Genomic DNA, 22606 nt, shown 5'->3' with positions numbered 1-22606 from the left:
TTCGTTGATGAAATACTGTAGATAATAATGCCTCGATAGTGTATGATAATGCACTGTGACCGTGAAATGTTGCTTTTATTGAAAAAGACTTTTGAACTGTAATGTTTGTATCGTTTCAGGACACTGTAGTACACTTTGCATCCTCAGGGACTCTCTAGGTCAAGATTCTCAGAGTGGGTCACTTACTTTCAAAAATAAATATGCCATCAGTTCATGCATTATTAAAAGCTTTTACTAATCACATAACAGTGTGAAGTACAAGACCCCCTCCTTCTCTGTGCATCATTATTAATATTCATCTATTAAAATGCAAATTCTGACAATGAGTCTGGATATTGTTAGCTTGTACATACCAGGTGTTGTTGATCATTCACATGTTGCCCAGTGTAGATTATCATCTAAGGAAAACACACAGTGTTTTTTTTTTTTTAAAGAGACCTCTCTTAAACTCGAAGCTGATTAAAATATACAGTATAACTGTAAAATTGTGAAATTACATTACAATTTAAAATAACAATTATGTATTTTAACATTTTAAAATGTAATTTATTCTTATAAATGCAAAGCTGAATTTTCAGCATCATTACTCGAGTCGTCAGTGTCACATCATCCTACAGAAATTATTCTAATATGCTGATTTGGTGCCCAAGTAGCATTTCTTATTATCAATGCTGAAAACAGTTGCGCTTCTCAGTATTTTTGTGGAAACTGTGAGATATAGATAGATAGACAGATAGATAGATATAGGAGTCTGATGAATAGAAAGCTTAAAAGATCAATATTTATTTGACATAGATTTTTTTTTTTTATCAGTGTAAAAGTCTATATTCTTTTGATTAATTTAATGCATCCTTGCTAAAAAGTAGGTGTGGGCAATTTAACCAAAATCTTATATCATCATATGAGTAATTTTATTCCACGGTAACAATATATATCACAATATAGTTATTTTTGCTTTAAATAAGGTCTTTATGATGAAATTACCATATAAATTTCATAATTCGTCACCAGTGTCAATATCACAAAAAAAACTATATTTAAAAAAAAGAATCACTGAATACAAGTAAACAGTCAGCGATTAAATAAGAATAAACTAATTACAAGCAATAGAACAAAAAAAAAAAAAAAAGCCTACACCAGAACAAATAAGAAATGCTACATGTATTGTATAAACAATCAAATGTATAAAAACACATTCTTCACTGTGTAAATTAAATATATAATTTTTCTTATTAAAGTTACAAAAGTGATGTAGTCAAGAGCAGTGAGAGATTTTCTCTCTTTTGTTGTTTAATTAACATAAATGACAGACAGCAGGAATATTTGACTGCTGTCACTTTAAGAGCTGCCCGGGTCCAATATACTGTTACACGTGTGTTCTTTCTCAGCTGTTTGCTTTCACTTAAAAACGCGTGCAAACGATATGTTTTCATGACAACGTAGCACAGCAACATCATGTGAGCGTTTAACCGTGACAGAGACAATAGTCCAAAATCTACTGGTTAACACATTTCTACTGGTTAATCGTGCCTACCAGTATATTGCCCACCCCTAATTAAAAGTATTCATTTCTTTTTAAAAAATCATTACCCCAAACTTCTGAACGCAAGCGTATAACAAGATAAAACTTGAAGAGTATCCTAACAAGAGTAAGTGCTGTCAGAGAAGACAGGGGTGAGGAAGAGGAGGAGAATGGTGAATTGTGTTTGAAGTGTTAGTTGGTTGTATACAGTGGGTACTACTCGGCCCGGCTGTCAATGGTTTGAGGAATGAGGCTTTACCTAGCAGAAAAGTGAGGCGGATTCAGACACTCTCAGTGGAGCTCGCAGATCTGCACAAGCACTATTTCTTCAACTGTGACATTAATATTTTATGGGTACGTTTGCTGTTCGATCTCTTGCCAGAGTCTGATCTGAATGCATGGCGCTGAAAACGGCTGATACTTTCATTGTGTTCCCTGCGCGAAGACTTTGAGACTAAGCTGAGGAGCTTTGTGGACTCCACTATACCCCATCATTTAGTACAAGGAGCCATCCTGTGTCAACACATTCTGTCACAATGTGGATTTGCAGCAGTTACAGCTCAGGCTGGGTTCCCCACAGAGTTGTTTTTCCTTAGTCCTGATTGAATGCACCGGACAGATATGCCACAACAAATCTAGATGAGAATCTGGTCATTACAATAACCGTGCAAATTGCAATTACTAGCTCTATCGTTTCAGCTATATTTTATTCTTATTTAATCAAAGATTATTAACCTGCTTTGAATGATCTCAAATGGGGGTGACCCTGAAAGTGAAGTTATATAGAGATCACAGACTTGCTTTATCACCAGGGTGGCCTTAATCAAGGCTCCAAACCCCAGGTTGCAATTAGAACCACAATTGCTTTGGAAGGAAAGCATATGCTGAATAGCAACTAAGACCCTGTTTACACCAGGGTGATCCGATCACAAGAGGCCAGTGCTAAATGCAGGTGTAAACAGGGTTTAAAATCAAACTAGGGTTGCACAATCTTGGGAAATAATAAAAATGCACCGAATGTTCGGCAACCGAAATTATTCGAATAAGTAAATAGGCCGAATAAATTTTGCCGAACAACGACGTTTTTAATGACGCGATCAAATAGTAACCCGCGATTGAGTGAGAGGCGCGCGCTTTATGCAGCAAACATGCCAGCAGTGTGGAAGCACTTTAAGGTGTCAGAGAAAGAGGCAAAAACGGCCGTTTGCAGACACTGTTCTGCTGAATTGTCCAGAGGGGGTGCATCTGCAAAAACGTACAGCACTTCAAGTTTAATTTATCACTTAAAATCAAGACACCCCGAACATCATGCAGAGTACGAGAAAGACACGGCGGCGGCTACTCAGAACCCCTGTACTGCATCGCGACTGTGCTTGATCCACGATATAAAGATCATTACTTGGATGTGGGGAAAAAGCTGCGCACACGAGAAATGATCCAGGCCGAGTTGGATTTGGGAAAGCCGCTAGGTGATGGAGACGGTCAGGTGATGCACAGCGCAGGAGATGAAAACAGCGCAGAGAGTAAACGCGCTCGTACTACAGATGAGCCGCGCACAGTCTCGCTGTCTGACATGTTCGATGAGATCCTCCAAGAGAATAACCCATTTGCAAGACAGAGGACAAGCTCAACCGCTCAACAGTTAGATGGTTATCTCTCAGAAGTCCCCATCCCCAGGAGCAATAACCCTCTCGAATTTTGGAGGACCAATCAAGGCCGCTTTCCCGACCTGGCGCAGATGGCACGCAGGTAGGCTACTTGTATGGGAAATTAATTTAAGATTTTATTTATATTTTGGATTATGGTAACACTTTATATTTCTATTTTTAACATTAACTAACAATGAAAAACTCTTATTAAAAGCATTTATTAATCTTAATGTTAACATTTACTAATACAGTATTAAAATTATCACATTTTTAATTTTTGAATTAAAAAGTATCAAAAGTGGTAGGCCTATTTGTTAAAATTGTTAATGCACTTATACTAACATGAACTAAATATTTTTTATTATCTTACATTAACGAAGATTAATAAATACCATAACAAATGTATTGCTAATTGTTAGTTAAAGCAATAATGTTAACAAAAGGAAACATCGTAAAATGTTACTACCTATATTTTATATTATGTATTTTGTGAAAATGTAACTATTTTCAGTGTAGTAAAATAGTAGGCCTACACTGGGTTTCAACCATTTCATTATCTTGAAGACATTTTTCATTTTGAAATGAGCAACTGTCAGAAAACTGCAATAAAAATTGCAACTATTCTGCAGGTACTTGTCTGCTCCATGCACAAGCACCGACAGCGAGAGACTGTTTAGTGCTGCATCTCATGTCATCGATGAGAAGAGGAACCGACTTTCATGTGAGAAAGCAGAGAAGCTACTTTTCATAAAGAAGAACCTGCCACTTTTCCTGAAGAAGTAGGCTAAGTAGGCTTATGTCTAGGACAGTTATTTATTTGTTGTGAGTTCATCCACATTTTTTGCACTATTCAATGCACATTTGTTGTTGTAGACATACAGAGTTACATTCTTTCAGCAGTCAGTTATAGGCCTAACATAGGCTATTCAAGAAGGGGGGCTTCAAAGATGGCCAAATAAAAATATATTTTTTATTTTACTAATTTATTTATTTTAAGTTATATTGTGCTTTGTTTGTATAATATCTGCTGGAATGTTAAAAAAATGTTCAGTGTTAAATAAATATTTTGAAATTATATTTTTGTTATTTGATTTATTTCTCTGAAAAGCAAGACAAAATAGTAAAAAGCAAATTTTTACTATTTAATTATTGTAATGGTGAAAAAATTGGCAAAATAAATGGAAAAAATGCGAAACACCGCGTTCGGTATTCGGCCTTCGGCCAAGCATTTCATTATTATTCGGCTTCGGCCAAGAATTTCATTTCGGTGCATCCCTATAATAAAAATTATTATTATTATTATTATTATTATTATACTTCTTCAATAATCCACTGTTATTGTACAGTGGAACAGTAATAGCAAAATAACAATTTCTTATTTTAACATTTGTGTAGTAATAATATTATTATTATTATTATTGCACGCTGACATGCAGCAACAATATATTCATTTCTATTTGCATCACAGCCTTTCCATTTGAAAATAGCAATAACACAATTTCATTTTTATTTAACACATTTGACCAAATTGCTAGTAGTTCTGAATTGAATTGAATTGAAATTTATTTGACAAGTTAATAAACAACTGTACAGAACACACAGTACCCCATACACTTTTAAAAAAAACTGTCGAGGATAAAAACACAATAAAGCCATAGGCTTATTTCCATTGCGGCCCTCAAAATGTTATGGCTATGTGCAAAACTGACAAGCAAATAGTAACTCCTAATCATTTATATATTCAACTCATTTTCAAACAAAACAGAATAACAAAGATACAATACACAATATTTACAACAAAACACCACACATTTACCCAATCGAGCAACTATAATTACAATCTAACTAACCATCACTAGACAACCATCTTTTTACCAATCTCTTAAAACTCAACAATTCTTTTTCTCCCTTTATTGGCACTGGTAATCTATTCCATGCTTTAGCACTAGTATATAAGAACATATTTTTCCCCACCAAAGTCTTGAATTTACATGGACAAATATTAAAATCTCTACCCCTAGTACCATAGGAATGCTGTTGACTCACCATATAAAAATAATTTTTTAAATAATTTGGAACCCGATTATTTACAATTTTATGGGACATAACCAAATGTAAATAAAGCATCCGTTTTTCCACAGTCAATATACCCAACTCCTTAAAACTTTCACTATGCAAACTTGTTCGAAAATGCACTTTTAAAATAACCCTCACTAGTTTATTTTGAGCCTTTTGCAATTTATTTTTCATAACTTGGGAACAACTGTTATACCAAAAGGAGGTAGCATAATCAAAATGGGGTTGAATCAATGCCTCTGCCAATAATCTTAAGGAATGAACATCTAATAAATCGGCTTGCCTCGCTAAAAACCTAATTTTACCACAAATTTTTGAAAATACCTTTCTAGCCATAAAATCACCCGTTAATTTATTATCTAGTAAGCAACCCAAATAATTTACTACTTTTTTTCCTTCAATTACCGTATCATTAATCTTAATCGAAAAGGTATCATCCCTTCTTAATTTCATTTTTGATGCAAAGAGAATGTCTCAGTCTTTCCTGCATGTAGGGAGAGTCTATTATCTAAAAACCATTTTGACATCACTTGAAGCTGCAGCGTCATAGTTTCCTCTAGGACTCCTTTATCCTGATGAAACACTAAAACTACTGCATCATCAGCATACAGCATAAGTTCCTCTGAACAAGCTGCTTTTAAGTCATTTATATATAAAAGAAAAAATAAGGGGCCTAATATGCTCCCTTGAGGAACTCCACAATTAATAAATAAAGGACTAGACAATATACCCTTAATGTCAACCCTCTGGCATCTATCATCAAGATATGACTGAACCCACCTAAGAGAATTTTGATCAAAACCCACTGCCTTTAACTTATACAGTAAAATCTTGTGATCTACAGTGTCAAAGGCCTTCTGAAGGTCCAACATAACCATCCCACAAAACATACCATTATCAACCGCTTTCCTTATTTTATCAGTCATAAATAATATACAGGTCTCAGTTGAATGTAACGGCCTAAATCCAGACTGTAAATCATACAAGATATTTTTTTTACTGATATATATTATATTGTATTATAAGTTGGTCATAGATGACTCTTTCCAAAATCTTAGACATCACACCCAAAACAGAAACAGGCCTATAATTAACTATATTTAACTTGCAACCCTTCTTATATACTGGCATAAGTCTTGCACTTTTAAACTCCTTTGGTACCTTTCCTTGTTCAATTGATAAGTTTAAGATATATGTTACATAAGGAGCAATCACTCTAGCAGAGTCCCTAAAAAATCTAGCAGAAATATTATCTAAGCCAGAAGCCTTATTTATTTTTAATTCATTTAGACATTTAAAAACATCCCTTTCGGTAACTAGCCTCAACTTTAAAGAATCTCGAATAACTCCACGTTGCCTATAAAAAGATTTCACCTGCCTTTCATTATAAATACCAGGCCGCTCTGGAAGTTGGTTAGATAATTTATTAGCTAATGATATAAAATAATGATTAAAAGTTTCAGCAACCTCCTTTGGATTAGAGATTAATCTTTCCTCCACCTTTAGGTTGATCTTAGAAGACTTCACCTTTGCAGCATTTGTATAACCTAAATTCTTTAACACACCCCAAAGTTTTTTTGGTGCATGTCTATTTTCATTTACCTTATTTTTAAAATAATTCATTTTTGCTTCTCTTATCATATCTCTAACCATATTTCTTCTTAATTTATAAAGCTCAAAGCTACTAGCTTCCAAGTCGTTCTTAAACCTTTTAAAACAATCATTTCTTAATTTAATCCCCCGTAATATATCAGCATTTATCCAAGGTTCTGATCTCTGTTTAATTCTTACTCTCTTATATGGAGCTATCCTATCCAACACCTTACTAAATAAAGCTTGGGTCTGTTTTAAGGAATTATCAACATCCCTACAACCCAGTACAGATGACCATTCAACTTTTCCCAATACATCGCAAAATACCTCAGGACAATAATTTTTCATTGATCTCACCGATATAGTATTATGACCATTAAATTTTAGCTTCTGCACTTTTCTACATAAATAAATTAAACAATGATCACTCATACAACAATCCTTAACACCACTACAGCCTATCTTCGTTGTATCAGATACTAATATTACATCAATAACAGACTGAGTTTTTGGCGTAATTCTAGTTGGCACTGTAATAATTTGTTTCAAAGCAAAAATCACAAAAACTTTTAAAAGACTTATACATTACAGAGTCATTTTTCAACATATCTGTGTTTAAATCACCACAAATAATAACTTCTAAATCATGGAAATTCGAACAGTCATTTAAAACCCCTTCCAACAACTCATAAAAATCACTCTGGTCAGGAGGACGATAAAGTGACCCAACTAAAATGGGTTTACTCTTTGATAACAAAATGTCCATCCACACGGCCTCAATAGAAGCACTCTCCAAATCATTCCTAACATTATACGTCAAGTCCGATCTAACATATACACATACACCGCCTCCTCTGCGATTTCTATCTCTTCTTATCAAATTGTAGTTTACGATTTCAACTTCAGAATCCAAAATCGATCCATCCAACCAAGTTTCACTACATCCAAGTACTGACAACTTGAGCTCAGAACATAACAGTCTTATCTCAGAAATCTTTGGAAGTAAGCTCCTAACACTTAGATGAGCGATAAATAGTCCCTTTGAAGAATTACCGAAGTCCATACCACAGACGGCGTCTTCCCGAGTTGAGTTTACCGACTCATCCAGTTGATTAAGTGACAACACCCGCTCACGCGCGGAGACCCACATGATCCGGGCTAGATTTGGAATCTACCAACCTAGAGCAGGCCTCAGATCCAAAACTCCCTCAATCATCTCCTTCCGCAACACATCTCTAGAATCTTCATAGGGGAAATTAAAACCTCCCTTTCGGTAACTAGACTCAACTTTAAAGAATCTCGAATAACTCCACGTTGCCTATAAAAGATTTCACCTGCCTTTCATTATAAATACCAGGCCGCTCTGGAAGTTGGTTAGATAATTTATTAGCTAATGATATAAAATAATGATTAAAAGTTTCAGCAACCTCCTTTGGATTAGAGATTAACCTTTCCTCCACCTTTAGGTTGATCTTAGAAGACTTCACCTTTGCAGCATTTGTATAACCTAAATTCTTTAACACACCCCAAAGTTTTTTTGGTGCATGTCTATTTTCATTTACCTTATTTTTAAAATAATTCATTTTTGCTTCTCTTATCATATCTCTAACCATATTTCTTCTTAATTTATAAAGCTCAAAGCTACTAGCTTCCAAGTCGTTCTTAAACCTTTTAAAACAATCATTTCTTAATTTAATCCCCCGTAATATATCAGCATTTATCCAAGGTTCTGATCTCTGTTTAATTCTTACTCTCTTATATGGAGCTATCCTATCCAACACCTTACTAAATAATTCCTTAAAACAGACCCAAGCTTTATCAACATCCCTACAACCCAGTACAGATGACCATTCAACTTTTCCCAATACATCGCAAAATACCTCAGGACAATAATTTTTCATTGATCTCACCGATATAGTATTATGACCATTAAATTTTAGCTTCTGCACTTTTCTACATAAATAAATTAAACAATGATCACTCATACAACAATCCTTAACACCACTACAGCCTATCTTCGTTGTATCAGATACTAATATTACATCAATAACAGACTGAGTTTTTGGCGTAATTCTAGTTGGCACTGTAATAATTTGTTTAAAAGCAAAAAAAAAAAAAAAAATCACAAAAACTTTTAAAAGACTTATACATTACAGAGTCATTTTTCAACATATCTGTGTTTAAATCACCACAAATAATAACTTCTAAATCATGGAAATTGAACAGTCATTTAAAACCCTTCCAACAACTCATAAAAATCACTCTGGTCAGGAGGACGATAAAGTGACCCAACTAAAATGGGTTTACTCTTTGATAACAAAATGTCCATCCACACGGCCTCAATAGAAGCACTCTCCAAATCATTCCTAACATTATACGTCAAGTCCGATCTAACATATACACATACACCGCCTCCTCTGCGATTTCTATCTCTTCTTATCAAATTGTAGTTTACGATTTCAACTTCAGAATCCAAAATCGATCCATCCAACCAAGTTTCACTACATCCAAGTACTGACAACTTGAGCTCAGAACATAACAGTCTTATCTCAGAAATCTTTGGAAGTAAGCTCCTAACACTTAGATGAGCGATAAATAGTCCCTTTGAAGAATTACCGAAGTCCATACCACAGACGGCGTCTTCCCGAGTTGAGTTTACCGACTCATCCAGTTGATTAAGTGACAACACCCGCTCACGCCGCGGGAGACCCACATGATCCGGGCTAGATTTGGAATCTACCAACCTAGAGCAGGCCTCAGATCCAAAAACTCCCTCAATCATCTCCTTCCGCAACACATCTCTAGAATCTTCATAGGGGGAAATTAAATCCTCCCAATTTTCGGCAATATAATTCCAATCCTCTGTAATCCCAGATCGTCGATCCTCCTTGCCACCCACACTCGGCACATCCAAGTAAAACTTCGTATCGCCAAGGCTTCGTTGTTGATTTTCCCTCGTGATGGGACCAGGACATTGATGTATATCGCCAGACAAAAGTAAACACAGAAAAATAATAGTCCCTTCATGACTCCGATTCCGATTTGCTCCACTCTTCCTGGTACATGGGACTGACCACGAGTGACAAATAAACGTCTCATATACTATATTTGAGCCAAAGCCAAAAAGCTTTCCCACATTTCCACTTTCTTGTATCCAAAGATTAAAATGTCCTTCAGTGGGTTCCTTCACCCGATAAAACAAACTATAAAATAGCGTAAAGATTAGGAGAACATCTGGGGCATCCTGGGCAATAACAAAGAACCATCTATTGACCTAACAATCATCCATTTTGCTAAAACAAGTGTTTTTAACTTTGCCAGCTTTGGGGCTTAAAAATAACCATCTGATCTAAACATTTGAAAAAGCACAAAGATATGCAAGGGGAAGACATATGGTCACAAATGGCCACATGACACACATTTGAGACGCTGCCAGGCGTAAACAGCAATGCGTCTCTTCTGACTACTTGTGATCGGATCACCTGAGACGGATCTTTAAACCAGGAGTAAACAGAGCCTAAATCTGGACTGTTGTCTCAGTTCACAATTGTAAATGAAGTGTTTCTGAATGTTTTGGTCAAAGACGGTTATTCAACTGAGCTAATTTTCGCTCCAACAAAAGATTGCACCCCAGGATACGCCGATGACAAATACAAATCAAAATCTTTTCTTCTTCTTTGATAACAAGCAATTATTCCCTTTCCACTGTGGAGAACTCTCCTGCTAAATCGAATGTGCTCCAAAAACTCTTCAATACAGAAACTTTCTCATCCCAGATTCTCAGGAGATGTAATTATTGTTCAGCTGACTTGTAAGACTTCCAGAGCTAGAGGAAAAAACCCTCCCCAGCCGACGATGCCCCATGTTTATTTTTAACTGCCCAGAGAGCACTATAGTTCATGCTCTTTGGACAGTGTTTAACTCATGATGACCAGCACATGTGAGGGAATTTGAAGCTGAAGCATTCAGGCTAATTTTGATCACATACCATCTGCAGGCATCCAGAACAGGTTAGATATAGTTCCCATAGATTTGCTTATCTTCTAGAAGTCGACGGAGCATAACTACAGTATTTGTACTGTAAACGCCATTAGTCAAATGAAACGCCTGCAAAACTCAACTTCATTAACCATTCAGAGAAGATGGACATGTAATAATACCACATATTTATAATTACCAATTAATGATTTTCTAAAAAGGTTGAATTTAAAATGCATTTTGAAAATGATTGACAACTTCATCTTAATATTTAATATAAACAGACTGTGTGGTATTTGAAGTATTGGCACGTTTACTCTGCCATCCAACCTTGCAGCCAGACGACCACAAATGAACTTTAACTTCCTCTTCCTTTCTTTTGTGATGCAAATGAGCACGTATTTATAATTAAAGTGATCAATATTCTGTTTTATGCTGTTCAGAGCTCGATTCGCTCTCCCAGAGTTCCCGCCAGTCATCTATAAAATCAGCACCCTCAAACCAGACGGCTTTGTTTACCAGACTTCAATCCTTGACTCTCCCTAAACATTGACAATTTGATCTGAGTCTAGTGAGCTTAAGACTGTGTTTGGGGCCTAGAGGACAGAGAAAGGTTTATTGGCTTTTAAAACATTTAGATATAGTTTAAATAGTTCTACAGAGTGTGTGGTGTATAGATGTGTTTTGAAAGTCGGAAATTCAGAGTTGTCGTTTTTATTAGTTCAGCACCTAGTAATGGTTTATGGTCAATGGATTATCAGATGGTTCCCAGGATATTGCTATTTGGCTAACTTGTCTTGGCTGCTTGGCAAGTAATTGATTACTGGTCAAAAGTCTCTATGATATCCTGGATCCTAGAAATACCATGCAAAACCATAAGTCTAGTCACTTAGAAATGTAATAGCAGAACTCTCCTCAACAAGGAGGTGAGGAACTGTTCATCCTCACAGCGCCAGGACAAGTTACATGCCAAAGTGTAATAATGCATAGCAAGCACCTCTAATTATAATATGAACTATTAATTAGTAAACAATGTCTATCAGTCCTATGGGAAACCCAAAGCCACAATAATGTTTGCTGACTGTGCCTCTTTTTTTCTTTTTCTGATGTGTGCTTCTTTTCAGGCCTATTTTAGTTACATGGAGACAATACCAGTTTACCAGATTGACAGAAATCACTAAAGCTATATAACTCTTTGCACAGGGAATATTATTATTGTTATATTATTGTATTTGTTTATTTTGCACTACTACAGTTTTTATTCATATTTTGATGTATTTAGCTTATATTTTCATTTAAACACTGTTCTTTTTAACATTTTATTTATCAAAGAATCCTGAAAAAAATATCACAGGCCCCCCCCCAAAAAAAATATTTGGCTGCACAATTGTTTCCAATACTGATTATAAATCAGCATATTAGAATGATTTCTGAAGGATTATGTGACGCTGTGAAGACTGGAGTAATGATGCTGAAAATTCAGCATTGCTTCACAGGAATAAATTATATTTTAAAGTATAATAAGAAAGAAAACTTATTTTAAATTGCAATAATATTTCACCAAATTAGTTTCTTTTTCTTTATTTTTGATAAAATAGATACAGCCTTGATGAGCACAAGAAACTTGTTTAAAAAACACACACACACATATATATATATATATATATATATATACATACTGTACATACATACACACAATTTATTCATGTTTCAATTTTATTCATCGTAGTACCTCCACTAAACTTATGTCAGTACACTGCCAAGGCAACATTTCTAGTTTTCATTGAATATTGTTATATTTCATTATCATATATTTTTACTATATATAATATTTATATTTCATTTTAGCTTTATTTCAATTAACTAGAACGATTTATAATATTTCCATTTTTTAGTTAGCAATAACAACGCTGGCTTGGGGTCAATCTGACTCCTGAAAAAAACATTTTGCAGAAAGCATAATTAAGACAAGCTCAAGTGTGTTCAGCAGTCATATAATGATATGATAAAATTATTGCATTAATTAACATTTTATATCTGAGGTCTCTGAGACCCTAAATGTAATAAGCCAACAGTAATTATTTTGGTTGCAGCATCTTATTAAGTTCATAATGCGTTCTAAAAGATTGAGAAACATTATAACTCAACCTGATACTTCAATGATAAGAATATATTTCAACCCATTTAAATGGCCTTGGGGACTCTCAGACCTCAAACAGAACACACGGGCTGATAACTCTTATGGCAGGCCTATAATATTTATTTACTGGACGGAATGACTCTTAATACAGATGCTGTCAGATCAAGGCATAAATGCCAAGTTGTATATAGAGCTTGAGACAAGATGTCAGATTTTTGGGAGATCTGATTCAACATGACACTGAGCATCGAGTGAAGCGATTCAGTGGTTCCCAGATCATTGATTCTTGTAAGCTGCACTGTACATCTCGGGTTTGATGGGAGACTGACACATGCTCATCTGGAGGAGGAAGACACAAAGGCAGGAAAGGCAGAACGAATAAAGCGAGTTAGCGCTCATGATGGAGGGCTGAGAACGAGAGCTTCGAAATCCCCCCACACAAAGTGATGTGCTCCAGAGGACACTCTCAATACGCTTCCTTGATCTTTTGGCTTATATAATATAATTAAAGACTTTAAGCAGGCTTTACAGAGACAGGCAGAGCTCGCGCAGTCAGGGGAGGGAAAAGGAAAATCCCTTAAGAAGGCCCATATGTGGCTGCAGACCCGTACTGCGTCTCTCTCTCTGCGGAAATCACTTCGTTCTGGTGCTTGTGCTCCCGCACGTAGGCATGTGATGATGCATACACATGCACGCTCTCACCCACACTCACACACACTCCGTAAGCTGGAAACTGTGACAGCAGAGAGTAAATCAAAGCACAATTTAGTTTCGAAACCTGCAATAATTTACTGTGTTTTTGACATCTAACATTTCAACTTCAGTTGTTATCTCACTGATATGTGTGTGTGTTTTGTACACAATATTAAAGTGTTTTTATTTAAGAGATACAGATTTGGCATGGCATCCCTTGTGTAACAGTAGTAAACGGCTGAGGCTTCTGTGTGCAGTGATTGGAAAACTTGGCAGGCAAAGACGCAGATGTGATAATCAAGTCTTACGTAACGCTGACACAGTAATGCAACCTCCGAGTCTCCATTTCCCTCGGCTGAACTTAGAGCTTACAGCACTATATTCAATCTCCACGGGCTGTCAGCCTCCGAGCGCTACTGAATCAGTATCCATAGCATTTTGAGAGTGTGGACTCACTCGTGATAACACAAGTCCTCTCTCACACACTGATTGACACAAAAGTGACAAACGGAAGAGGAAAGTGCAAGCGTTCTCTAATTTTAACTGTGAATCACAGGCGTCATTTACAGGCTTTTCCGCCATGGATGATTTGGTTCCCACAGCTTCGTGAAATAGGTCGGGACTGGTATCTATGCAATGCAAGGTATTCAAATTCTTGGGCATAGGTTTTTATTTTATTAGCAGGGATTACAATGAGTTGCAGCGGTGCTTGAATTTGGTATTTTAGTTTTTATGTTCACTATTATGGCACTCGTCAAAGTCAGCAGATAGGAAATACTTTTAAAAGCATCCCAAAAATGTCACTGGTAAAACATCTTTGTCATTTCTATCTTTGGACATAATTGTATTTCATTAAAATCAATGATTACTTTTAAATGGATGTTAATGGGGAAACATGCTTTGGATTAAGTGATAAAATGCAGTTGCAAATATTTTACAAAATACACATGCTCTTTCTCTGTCACTATCTCTGTGCCAATAAAATGTGCAACACTTCATGCTTTGTTATCAAATTATATGTAATATCTAAATTAATTGAACTTGCACTGTATGGTTTTCCTTGCATTTTTGAGAGACGCGAGTTCCTGAACAAGTTGAATGATGGGATACCCTTAGCCTTAGCCTCAAACACCGCTCCAAAGTAGTATTAGAGATAGTGTGGATATAGTGTGCGTTAAGAACGCTGATCTTTGAACCAATTGTCTAACATGAGAGAGTCTTCACTTCCTGTCACATGCACACACTCTCAAGTGGCCAAGACCAAGTCCTATGCTAACCACAGCTGACACTAAATTTTCTAGTAACACTTTTCCCAGCTTTTGTTTCAGTGAAATGATAAAACAAAATGCACACAAATGTGTTCCTATCCAAACTCTCCAAAGTAAAAAATATTCCAATCAGACCAACTGCCCATAACTGATCATCTACTGCAGGACTTAAAATTTATTAATTAAAAATGTCCTTCAATTAAATACAATACATAAAATAAATTAACAAAGACTCTTCATCAAAAAATAGAAATATTTACGCATTACCTAATAAAAAAATGTTATGAGCTAATCCAAGTTATGATGTCACAATGCATGCTTTCTCCACCCAACACTCTTCGAAACTTGTTTACACACTACAAAGTGACGTTCGCACCTCGAACGAAACGGCTTTTAACTTAAAAGGTTAACATCTGTTTCCATTTTTTACTGACAAACGAGGCTTAAATAATTCAGCTGTACTCCTTTGTAAACTTTTAAATGCTTTGAGAGGCCAGACAGTGGGCACCCTCACCGAACCCCGTGTGGCTGAAGCAAGCACAAGCTAGCTAGCGCCTGACACGGCTGTGTAGATTAATGTTCAGTGCAGTGAGAAAGGAAGAGGCTGGCTCTGTCCCAGTTCATGCCAGAGGGAACTGGAGTTTATTTTAGTCACTGTAGTTATGCAGAAATAGGAAAGAGGCCTGTGACATGCAAGCAAGCTAAAAGCAATGTTCACATGCTAGCTGCAGCACTGCCGGCACAGATTTTCCCAAAACAACAAAAATTGGACAGAAGAACATTTTGTGTTCCAGCCATACAGGGTCAATTAATGTTGAGTGAATTTTCAATTATTTTCTTTCATAGTTACTTCGTCTCACTAAATGTAGTAACTGTTTCAGTCGTTCCGCAGTAACTGTGCTTCATTAGTCTTGAACTTAACTTTTTATAAGGTTTCCTGGTATGAGGAATTCCATCAAGAAGTCTCTTCAGTTATGCCACATCCACTGCGTTTGTGACCCTAAGTACTCTTGGTGACAACCCACACCAACTACAGCACATTCTACTCTCTGTGTTGTTGTAGCATCTGTGATAAAAATGAATAAAATATGAAACACTCATAGTACATTTATTCGAAGCCTTTCCTTTTAAATTAGGAAATACTGTAATGGATTAGACGAGTTTGGTCTTCTTTGCAATTCCCATCAAAAGCAGGCTTTCCATGTGAGGCCTGAGGGTCCATCACTCACGGCCCACAAGTATCAGCTAAGCTCATGACTTACGTTATCAATTTAGTCACAGTGTGATTATTTAAATTATATTTGATGACGGCTCCGTATTGCAAGAACACAAAGGTCAACTACTACTATTATTCTTTATCCAAGTATCGGCGAAGGCCTGGAGCGACCGTTACCGTTCCTTTCATCTCGTTCACGCTGCACATCAATTTATGTGGAGAGAAATGTTTTAAGGAAATAAAAGTGGAGCAAAAGAAATTAGGAGTGTCGTGGGAGGCGACTGAGATCTGTGCGCATGATTTATGGTATTTTGCTCTTTAAGTTAAGGATGGCAGAGGCCGTTCCGTCAGCAAACAATTCAATCACAGAGCTCTTCAGTCCGGACCCTTTGCAGAAGTAATTACCAACCCACCCTGAAGCACACATCCATCTTAAGGCTTTAAAAAGCCACTCATTCTTCATTCATGGAAATCAGCGGCTGCTTCCTTCTCAGTCATATGGTCGGTGTCTAAAAATACCTCAGGGGTCATTTGCCATGCTTATTGCAATCAATAAGGATCCATTCCAACACGGACACATTCTTTGCTTCATTTTTTGGTGCTACGGAGAGATATGTCGAGGTAATAAAGTCACATATGAGGGTGCATATCACTTTTAAACATACACTTGTAGGGGTTTCAAAATGCTTAGCTTGTCTGTTTGGTATCGTTCACAGTCTGGTTAGTGGCTGACAGAAGCCACAAATCAGTTCTTATAGTATTTTATTAACTGAGCAATTTCTGGTAACACCCTCAATATGAAAACGTTTCATTTTAGCACTGAAGTATTTAAGAAGTATTTCATATTTTATATATTGGTTACAAGACATTGTCACTTATCACATCAGCACCAAATCACCTAATATTGTGGACGCACAGATGTTCTGGTTATAACATGCTGATTTGTTGCTAAAGAAACGATTCTTATTATTATCAATGTTGAAAACAGTTATGCTGCTTAATACTTTTGTGGAAACTGTGATACATTTTTCTTTGGTCAGAATTCTTTGATGAATATAAGTTCAAAAGAACAGCATTTTTTTTTTCTTTTGTATAATTATAAACGTCTAATTGTCACTTCTGATCAATGTAATGCATCCTTGCTGAATAAAAGTATTAATTTAAAATAAATAAATTTACTGACCCCAAACCGTAGCATAATTTAAACAATTATTTTTCACCAGTGATAACAACTGCATCATCTGCACAACAAATCGCCATCTAATGCCTGATCACATCTCATTGTGTACCACACACTAATGGAATGAAAACTCTAAGACAATTAGATATCCATCCTCTGCAATAAATAGACATCTGCCACAAGGGACAAATTGAGCCATGGCAAAAACTCCCCAATGTCCACACCATAAATGACACCTATGACTCAGCTTAACTCAGAGGTTATCGTTAGAACTAACCTAAGCCTGTCCCAATCCCCTTGTGCAAGAAGCACATGCCCTATTCTTGTTCTGCTTTCGGACAGTGTGTATTGGGCTCCCTGCAGGAGTGTGTGATCTCTTGGGAATTTGTATCTAAACACCGTTCTCTGTCCAGAGTCTCCAGGGAAGAGACTGCTAAACCCAGCTGTGTGGAAAGAGCTGTGTTTAGCATACAGCACTGCATTACATCTCACAGTATTGAACAACGTCTACTTTCAACTGATTCTTAAAATGTTATAATTGAAACATACTGAGCCTGCTATGCATTGAACTTGCATCTGATATGCACAATTAAGACAAAACAAAGAAATGACTTATAGGATATGATGATTAAGTAATAAAATGATTCATATATTGATTTAGCTTGGAAAAACCCCTCAAATGAAACCATTTCAAAGACATTTTTGTGGAGGATGAGTAAAGCAGTTAATAGACATTTTTAGATTGATATTAATATTATGCATTAAAATATGTATTAAAATAAAATATAACCTTCAACTTTTAAATTAACAGACCGGATTATTAACTAGACTACATCAACAAAGAAAATCACTCACTGCTTTTGACCCTGAATCACATTTGTATCTTTAGTAAGAATCATTTCAAAGTTGATTCATTCAGTGAAAACTAATCAGTGTTTTACTTATACACTAGATTTTTTTTATTTCTGTAGTATATCGTACTACCTGTTAAGTTTATTTAATTTATATTTGAATAAGTAAATTAAACGAAAATAGCTATATAGAAAATTTGTCATACCATGAAATAAAAAGACTTTGGTCATATCGCCCACCCCAGCTCTGATGTTCCTGAATAACCCATGTGTCCTTATATCATACTGACACTTGAAAATTGGGAGTCTGAAGAAGTTCAGAGTAACTGGAGTAATCCCAGATATGTAGGAGGTCTGTGGAAGCCATATTTATCTATTCAGCAAAAGGGAACACAGCCTTTAAAAGGCCCTTTAAAAGGAGAATTGCCATTTGAATTCCCAAATGGCTGCTACTCTCCTTCCTGTTAAACATCAATAACCCAGTGGCTGGTGTGTCTTTTAATACGTGTTGGTGTTCTAGAAGCTGTCAGAATCTATGTGGCGCTGCAGCTCTGATCAGAAACTCAGGGGTGGTGTGGTCTCCAGCAGAGATGAATATTTGATATTTCTCTTGATGAAAGGCCTAACTATTTAAATTATACAGTAGACAAGTTCCCCCAGAGCATGCCCAAGAACCATGGCATGTTGCATAAATTATTTACCTGTCATTTAACTCCAAAATGCCCTATCTACTTACAGGGGAGCTGACCTTTGACCTCCCTGTGCTTAAGCAAAATCTAGAGAAGCCTGGTCAGGTAGAAGCACTTGTGCATTAAAAACAAAAGTATGCAGCCTGCTTGACCAGCATATGTTGCTGGTCCTAAACATTGTATGCTGGTGTCGCCATGAGGGTTTAGAACTAGCTTAACCAGCAAACTTGATCAACTAGCTTAACAACAGCAAAGCTACGCAGATTCCCTAGCTGGAGAAGTACAAAATTAACACTAACCAGCTTAAACCTTAAATGTTCTTTTCAGCAGAGAGAATTTACATTTGTAAGGGACTAACAGCTGAAATGACTAATGCCTGGGAACGAAAAAGCTTAATAGATGCCATTTAGTGTCAAGACATTTTAAGGCAAATGCACAAGATGAAAAAGCAATGTTGTCATTTGTAAGCACTTGAAATGATCTCCAGCTCACACATGCACAAACACACATTGTTCTACTTACAGGCTATTTCGGTTTCCTGCAGCAATGCTCCTCTACCATGTCCAATTTCACATATTTTTTTGTTGCAACTCCCCAAATAAAGCAGTGCCATAGAGAATAAAGTCAGTGCCCTTACCCATGATGGTAGGCTGTGATTCCTGCAGCAGGTGTTTGAACGGGAACAGGTCTGACAGGTGTTTTGTGGAGTGTTTCCATGGCTGCATTGGGCCTCAGAGCACTGCAGATTTTTGGAATCCTGATTTAGAAACACAAGGTCAGAGTCCTCCGGCTTACAAATCTAAATTGGGAAGCGTATTTGAGTTCAAAAGCCTGCTGAAACTAGAATCGTGAAAGTAACATACCAAGATGGGCATATCCAGAAGGGAAAGAAATGTAATGTGTTTAACCTTTGAGCTCTGTGGCACTAATGATTAAAGTGCAAGGCTTGGCAATCAAGTGAGAAACATTGTTTTTCTAAACATCGCTGGAGATTTGTCTTCCTTTCTGAGCGTCGTGTTATTGCGCATGCGCGTTGTTACTTGCTCGAAGTTTTCTTCCAGCGCTTGAATGAAACCCCGACTTGCAAGCTTTTAGTCAGAATGAAATGGTATAGAATAAAAGAGGGTGTTGCACAACAGTCGAATAAAACGTCTTGCTATTTATCCGTCCTCGCGTACCGCACGCAAAACAAACGCAAACACGTTGAGTCCGTACGAACAAACTACATAGTCTGATTCACGACTAAATGATTCGCGTGAATGATTCCTTTTAGTGAATCAAAACATTCAGATTCATCAACAAATTAGACAGGTTTGTTTTTTTGTTTTTTGTTTGGTTGTTGTTGTTTTTTTTTCAGGGAATCAAAAAACATATACACCAAATATCTTGATTCGATAAAAACATTCCGTTAAACCTGTTTATTCCCATTCACAAACAAATAACTTTTATGAACCTTCTCTCTTCGAAAGTATATTTATTTGATTATATATTTATTTTTAATTTTTGCACGTTTCCTCCTCCATACAAGACTAACACAGGTTCTTGTTTAACTTGGTTCACTGAATTAATATTGTTCATGTTTAATACTACATAAAATCCCCCCCATAACTTAAAAAAAAGAAGAAGAAATAATTTACATTACCCAAAATCCTCCTAAGAGTTTTGACAATTTCAGAAAATATACTTTTATTTTTGTTGTTTCATTGATATTTGATAAGACATTTCCCTGGCTGACTGAAATTAGGCCACTCTATCATAATACTTTCGGTATAAAGGAAAAGATCCTTGTAGATTGCATTATTTCTTTTGAACAAAAATCTGTATAACTAGGTTAATTAAATTAATTAGTTGATGTAACTCCCTATGCTTATGAAAAATAAAAACAAAAATCTGTGTGGCTGTATAATATGAAAACATTAGAAATATTTGTTCCTTGTTTTCTTTTCTTTCACATTTGAAAAACAAATTACAGATGGATTGAGTTAGTAACATAGGCTATATAAGAAACACAACAAAAATAGAAATATTGGTAAAACTTTACAATAAGGTTCATTAGTTAACAACATTAGCAAACATGAACTAAGAATGAACAATACTTCTACAGCATTTATTAATCTTAGTTAGTGTTTATTTCAGCCTTTACTAATGCATTATTAAAATTACAAGTTGTGTTTGTTAACATTAGTTAATGCACTGTGAACTAACAATGAACAACTGTATTTTCATTAACTAACATTAACAAAGATTAATAAATAGTGTAATAAATGCATTGATCATTGTTTGTTCATGCTAATTAATACATTAACTAATGTTAACAAATGACACTTTATTGTAAAGTGTTACCGAAATATTAAGTAGACTATTACACATTTGGTGTATTAGTACCAGAGCACATTGGCAAACTGATGGACATTTTTATTGAATGTTCCAGACTTTTTTCTTTTTTTTTTTTTGTCTGGGAAAATTACCAGGAAAAATGACAGACTGACTGACATGTAAAACAAGAACTGAAATGAGAAACAGATAAAAGCTGATAGAAGTTCCATGATTAATAAGGCGTCGTTCAGTTATAATTCCTCTGTATCTTTCCTCTACACACTTATTGAAATATACAGTAATTCATTCTCTGTGTTCAATTAATATGCCACACATAGCGGTTTCATAATAAATGAAGTTCCAGCGCGAAACAGGTTGAGTGAGCTCTACGTTTTGGCCTAAAGCAGGGGACAACTCTGCTGAAGATGCATGTTTGATGTTTTCTGCTAATTTGTAATAAATGCATTCCGTGTTTTGACTTAAACTCTCTCTCTCTCCTAAAGGGGTTCTGTCAGTTAACAGATTCATAAATTACCAGCATTATTAATACGATCGTTTCTCTCTATTGCAAATGTGCATCCAAATCTTCATACAGAAGTCCATGATGTGAACTGTCAGCAGTTTTGGTAGGCCAGAGTTTGCTGGCAAGTGTGGCATATTCAGATTGATTTCCAAGAGCTTATGTATAATTGTGGACCTAATCACAGATGAACCGCTCCACTCAATCGCTCCAGAAGTTTAACCTAAGTAAAACCCTTGGACACTTTAAATAATGCATGAACTAAAAAGTTCTGCCTACATCTGTGGTGTGTATAGGCCTACAGTATGTCTGTCTGAATGTGTAGTACTTTTCCTTTAGGTCCAGTTTAGGAATGACTGATGGCTTTATGGCTGTGGTAATTACCCAGCTGGTTAGAGTAATTAATGAGGCTGTGTATATCCTGCGTCTGCAGTTGGCCACCCCTGAATGCTGAACGAGATTAGCTTAAGTATATCTTTGGTGTAGATAAGAGATCTGGGTGGAATCTATAGCACTCATTTCTAAGAACAGCAGCGAACACCAGAAAGATATTCTCAACCTTGGGGTTTAATAATAAATAAAGACACAACCTTGACAATCCCCTGCACCCCTGGAGGATTTTTGGTTTGTCACAAAAGGCTAATAAAGGCTCTAAAACTGCTCTGGTTTGCTAACACTTGTTTGTGCAAAGCTGGATTCTTTGCTTGTTTTTGCATCAAGATCAAATACTGTACTGATTCATATTGGATATAACAGTGGAGATAAACATGCAGTTTAAACTCTAATGCCAGACTTTGACAAGCCGCATCTTGATACACAAGTCCAGCACCATCATTAGACTTGGTTTGCACCGTCAAAAAAAATAAAATAAATGCTATTGAAATAGCAAAATAAAATGATTAAAAAAAGGTTGAA

The 22606-nt window shown here is 36.0% G+C and overlaps 1 protein-coding gene and 1 long non-coding RNA gene across 5 annotated transcripts in view; one reads left to right on the top strand and one right to left on the bottom strand.

Annotated features, from left to right (window-relative positions):
* LOC131545451 (uncharacterized) overlaps nt 1-20075 on the bottom strand; it is a 65496-nt gene extending 45421 nt beyond the window's left edge. For all 4 annotated transcript variants that reach the window (XR_009272433.1, XR_009272431.1, XR_009272434.1 and 1 more), the window contains exons 1-2: nt 19719-20075; nt 19493-19612 (exon numbers count right to left, since the gene is read on the bottom strand). This is a non-coding gene — a long non-coding RNA (uncharacterized LOC131545451). The remainder of the gene's footprint in view (nt 1-19492; nt 19613-19718) is intronic.
* Nucleotides 2732-4274, top strand: LOC131545450 (zinc finger BED domain-containing protein 4-like). Its single transcript, XM_058784274.1, has 2 exons — nt 2732-3271; nt 3801-4274. The coding sequence occupies exons 1-2, from the start codon at nt 2955-2957 to the stop codon at nt 3952-3954; spliced, it is 471 nt and encodes a 156-aa protein (XP_058640257.1). The 5' UTR covers nt 2732-2954; the 3' UTR covers nt 3955-4274.
* Nucleotides 20076-22606: the final 2531 nt, after the last annotated feature.

Source organism: Onychostoma macrolepis, chromosome 08, assembly GCF_012432095.1.
Source record: "Onychostoma macrolepis isolate SWU-2019 chromosome 08, ASM1243209v1, whole genome shotgun sequence".
Taxonomy (NCBI): Eukaryota; Metazoa; Chordata; class Actinopteri; order Cypriniformes; family Cyprinidae; genus Onychostoma; species Onychostoma macrolepis.
This window is presented reverse-complemented; position numbering and strand designations above follow the sequence as displayed.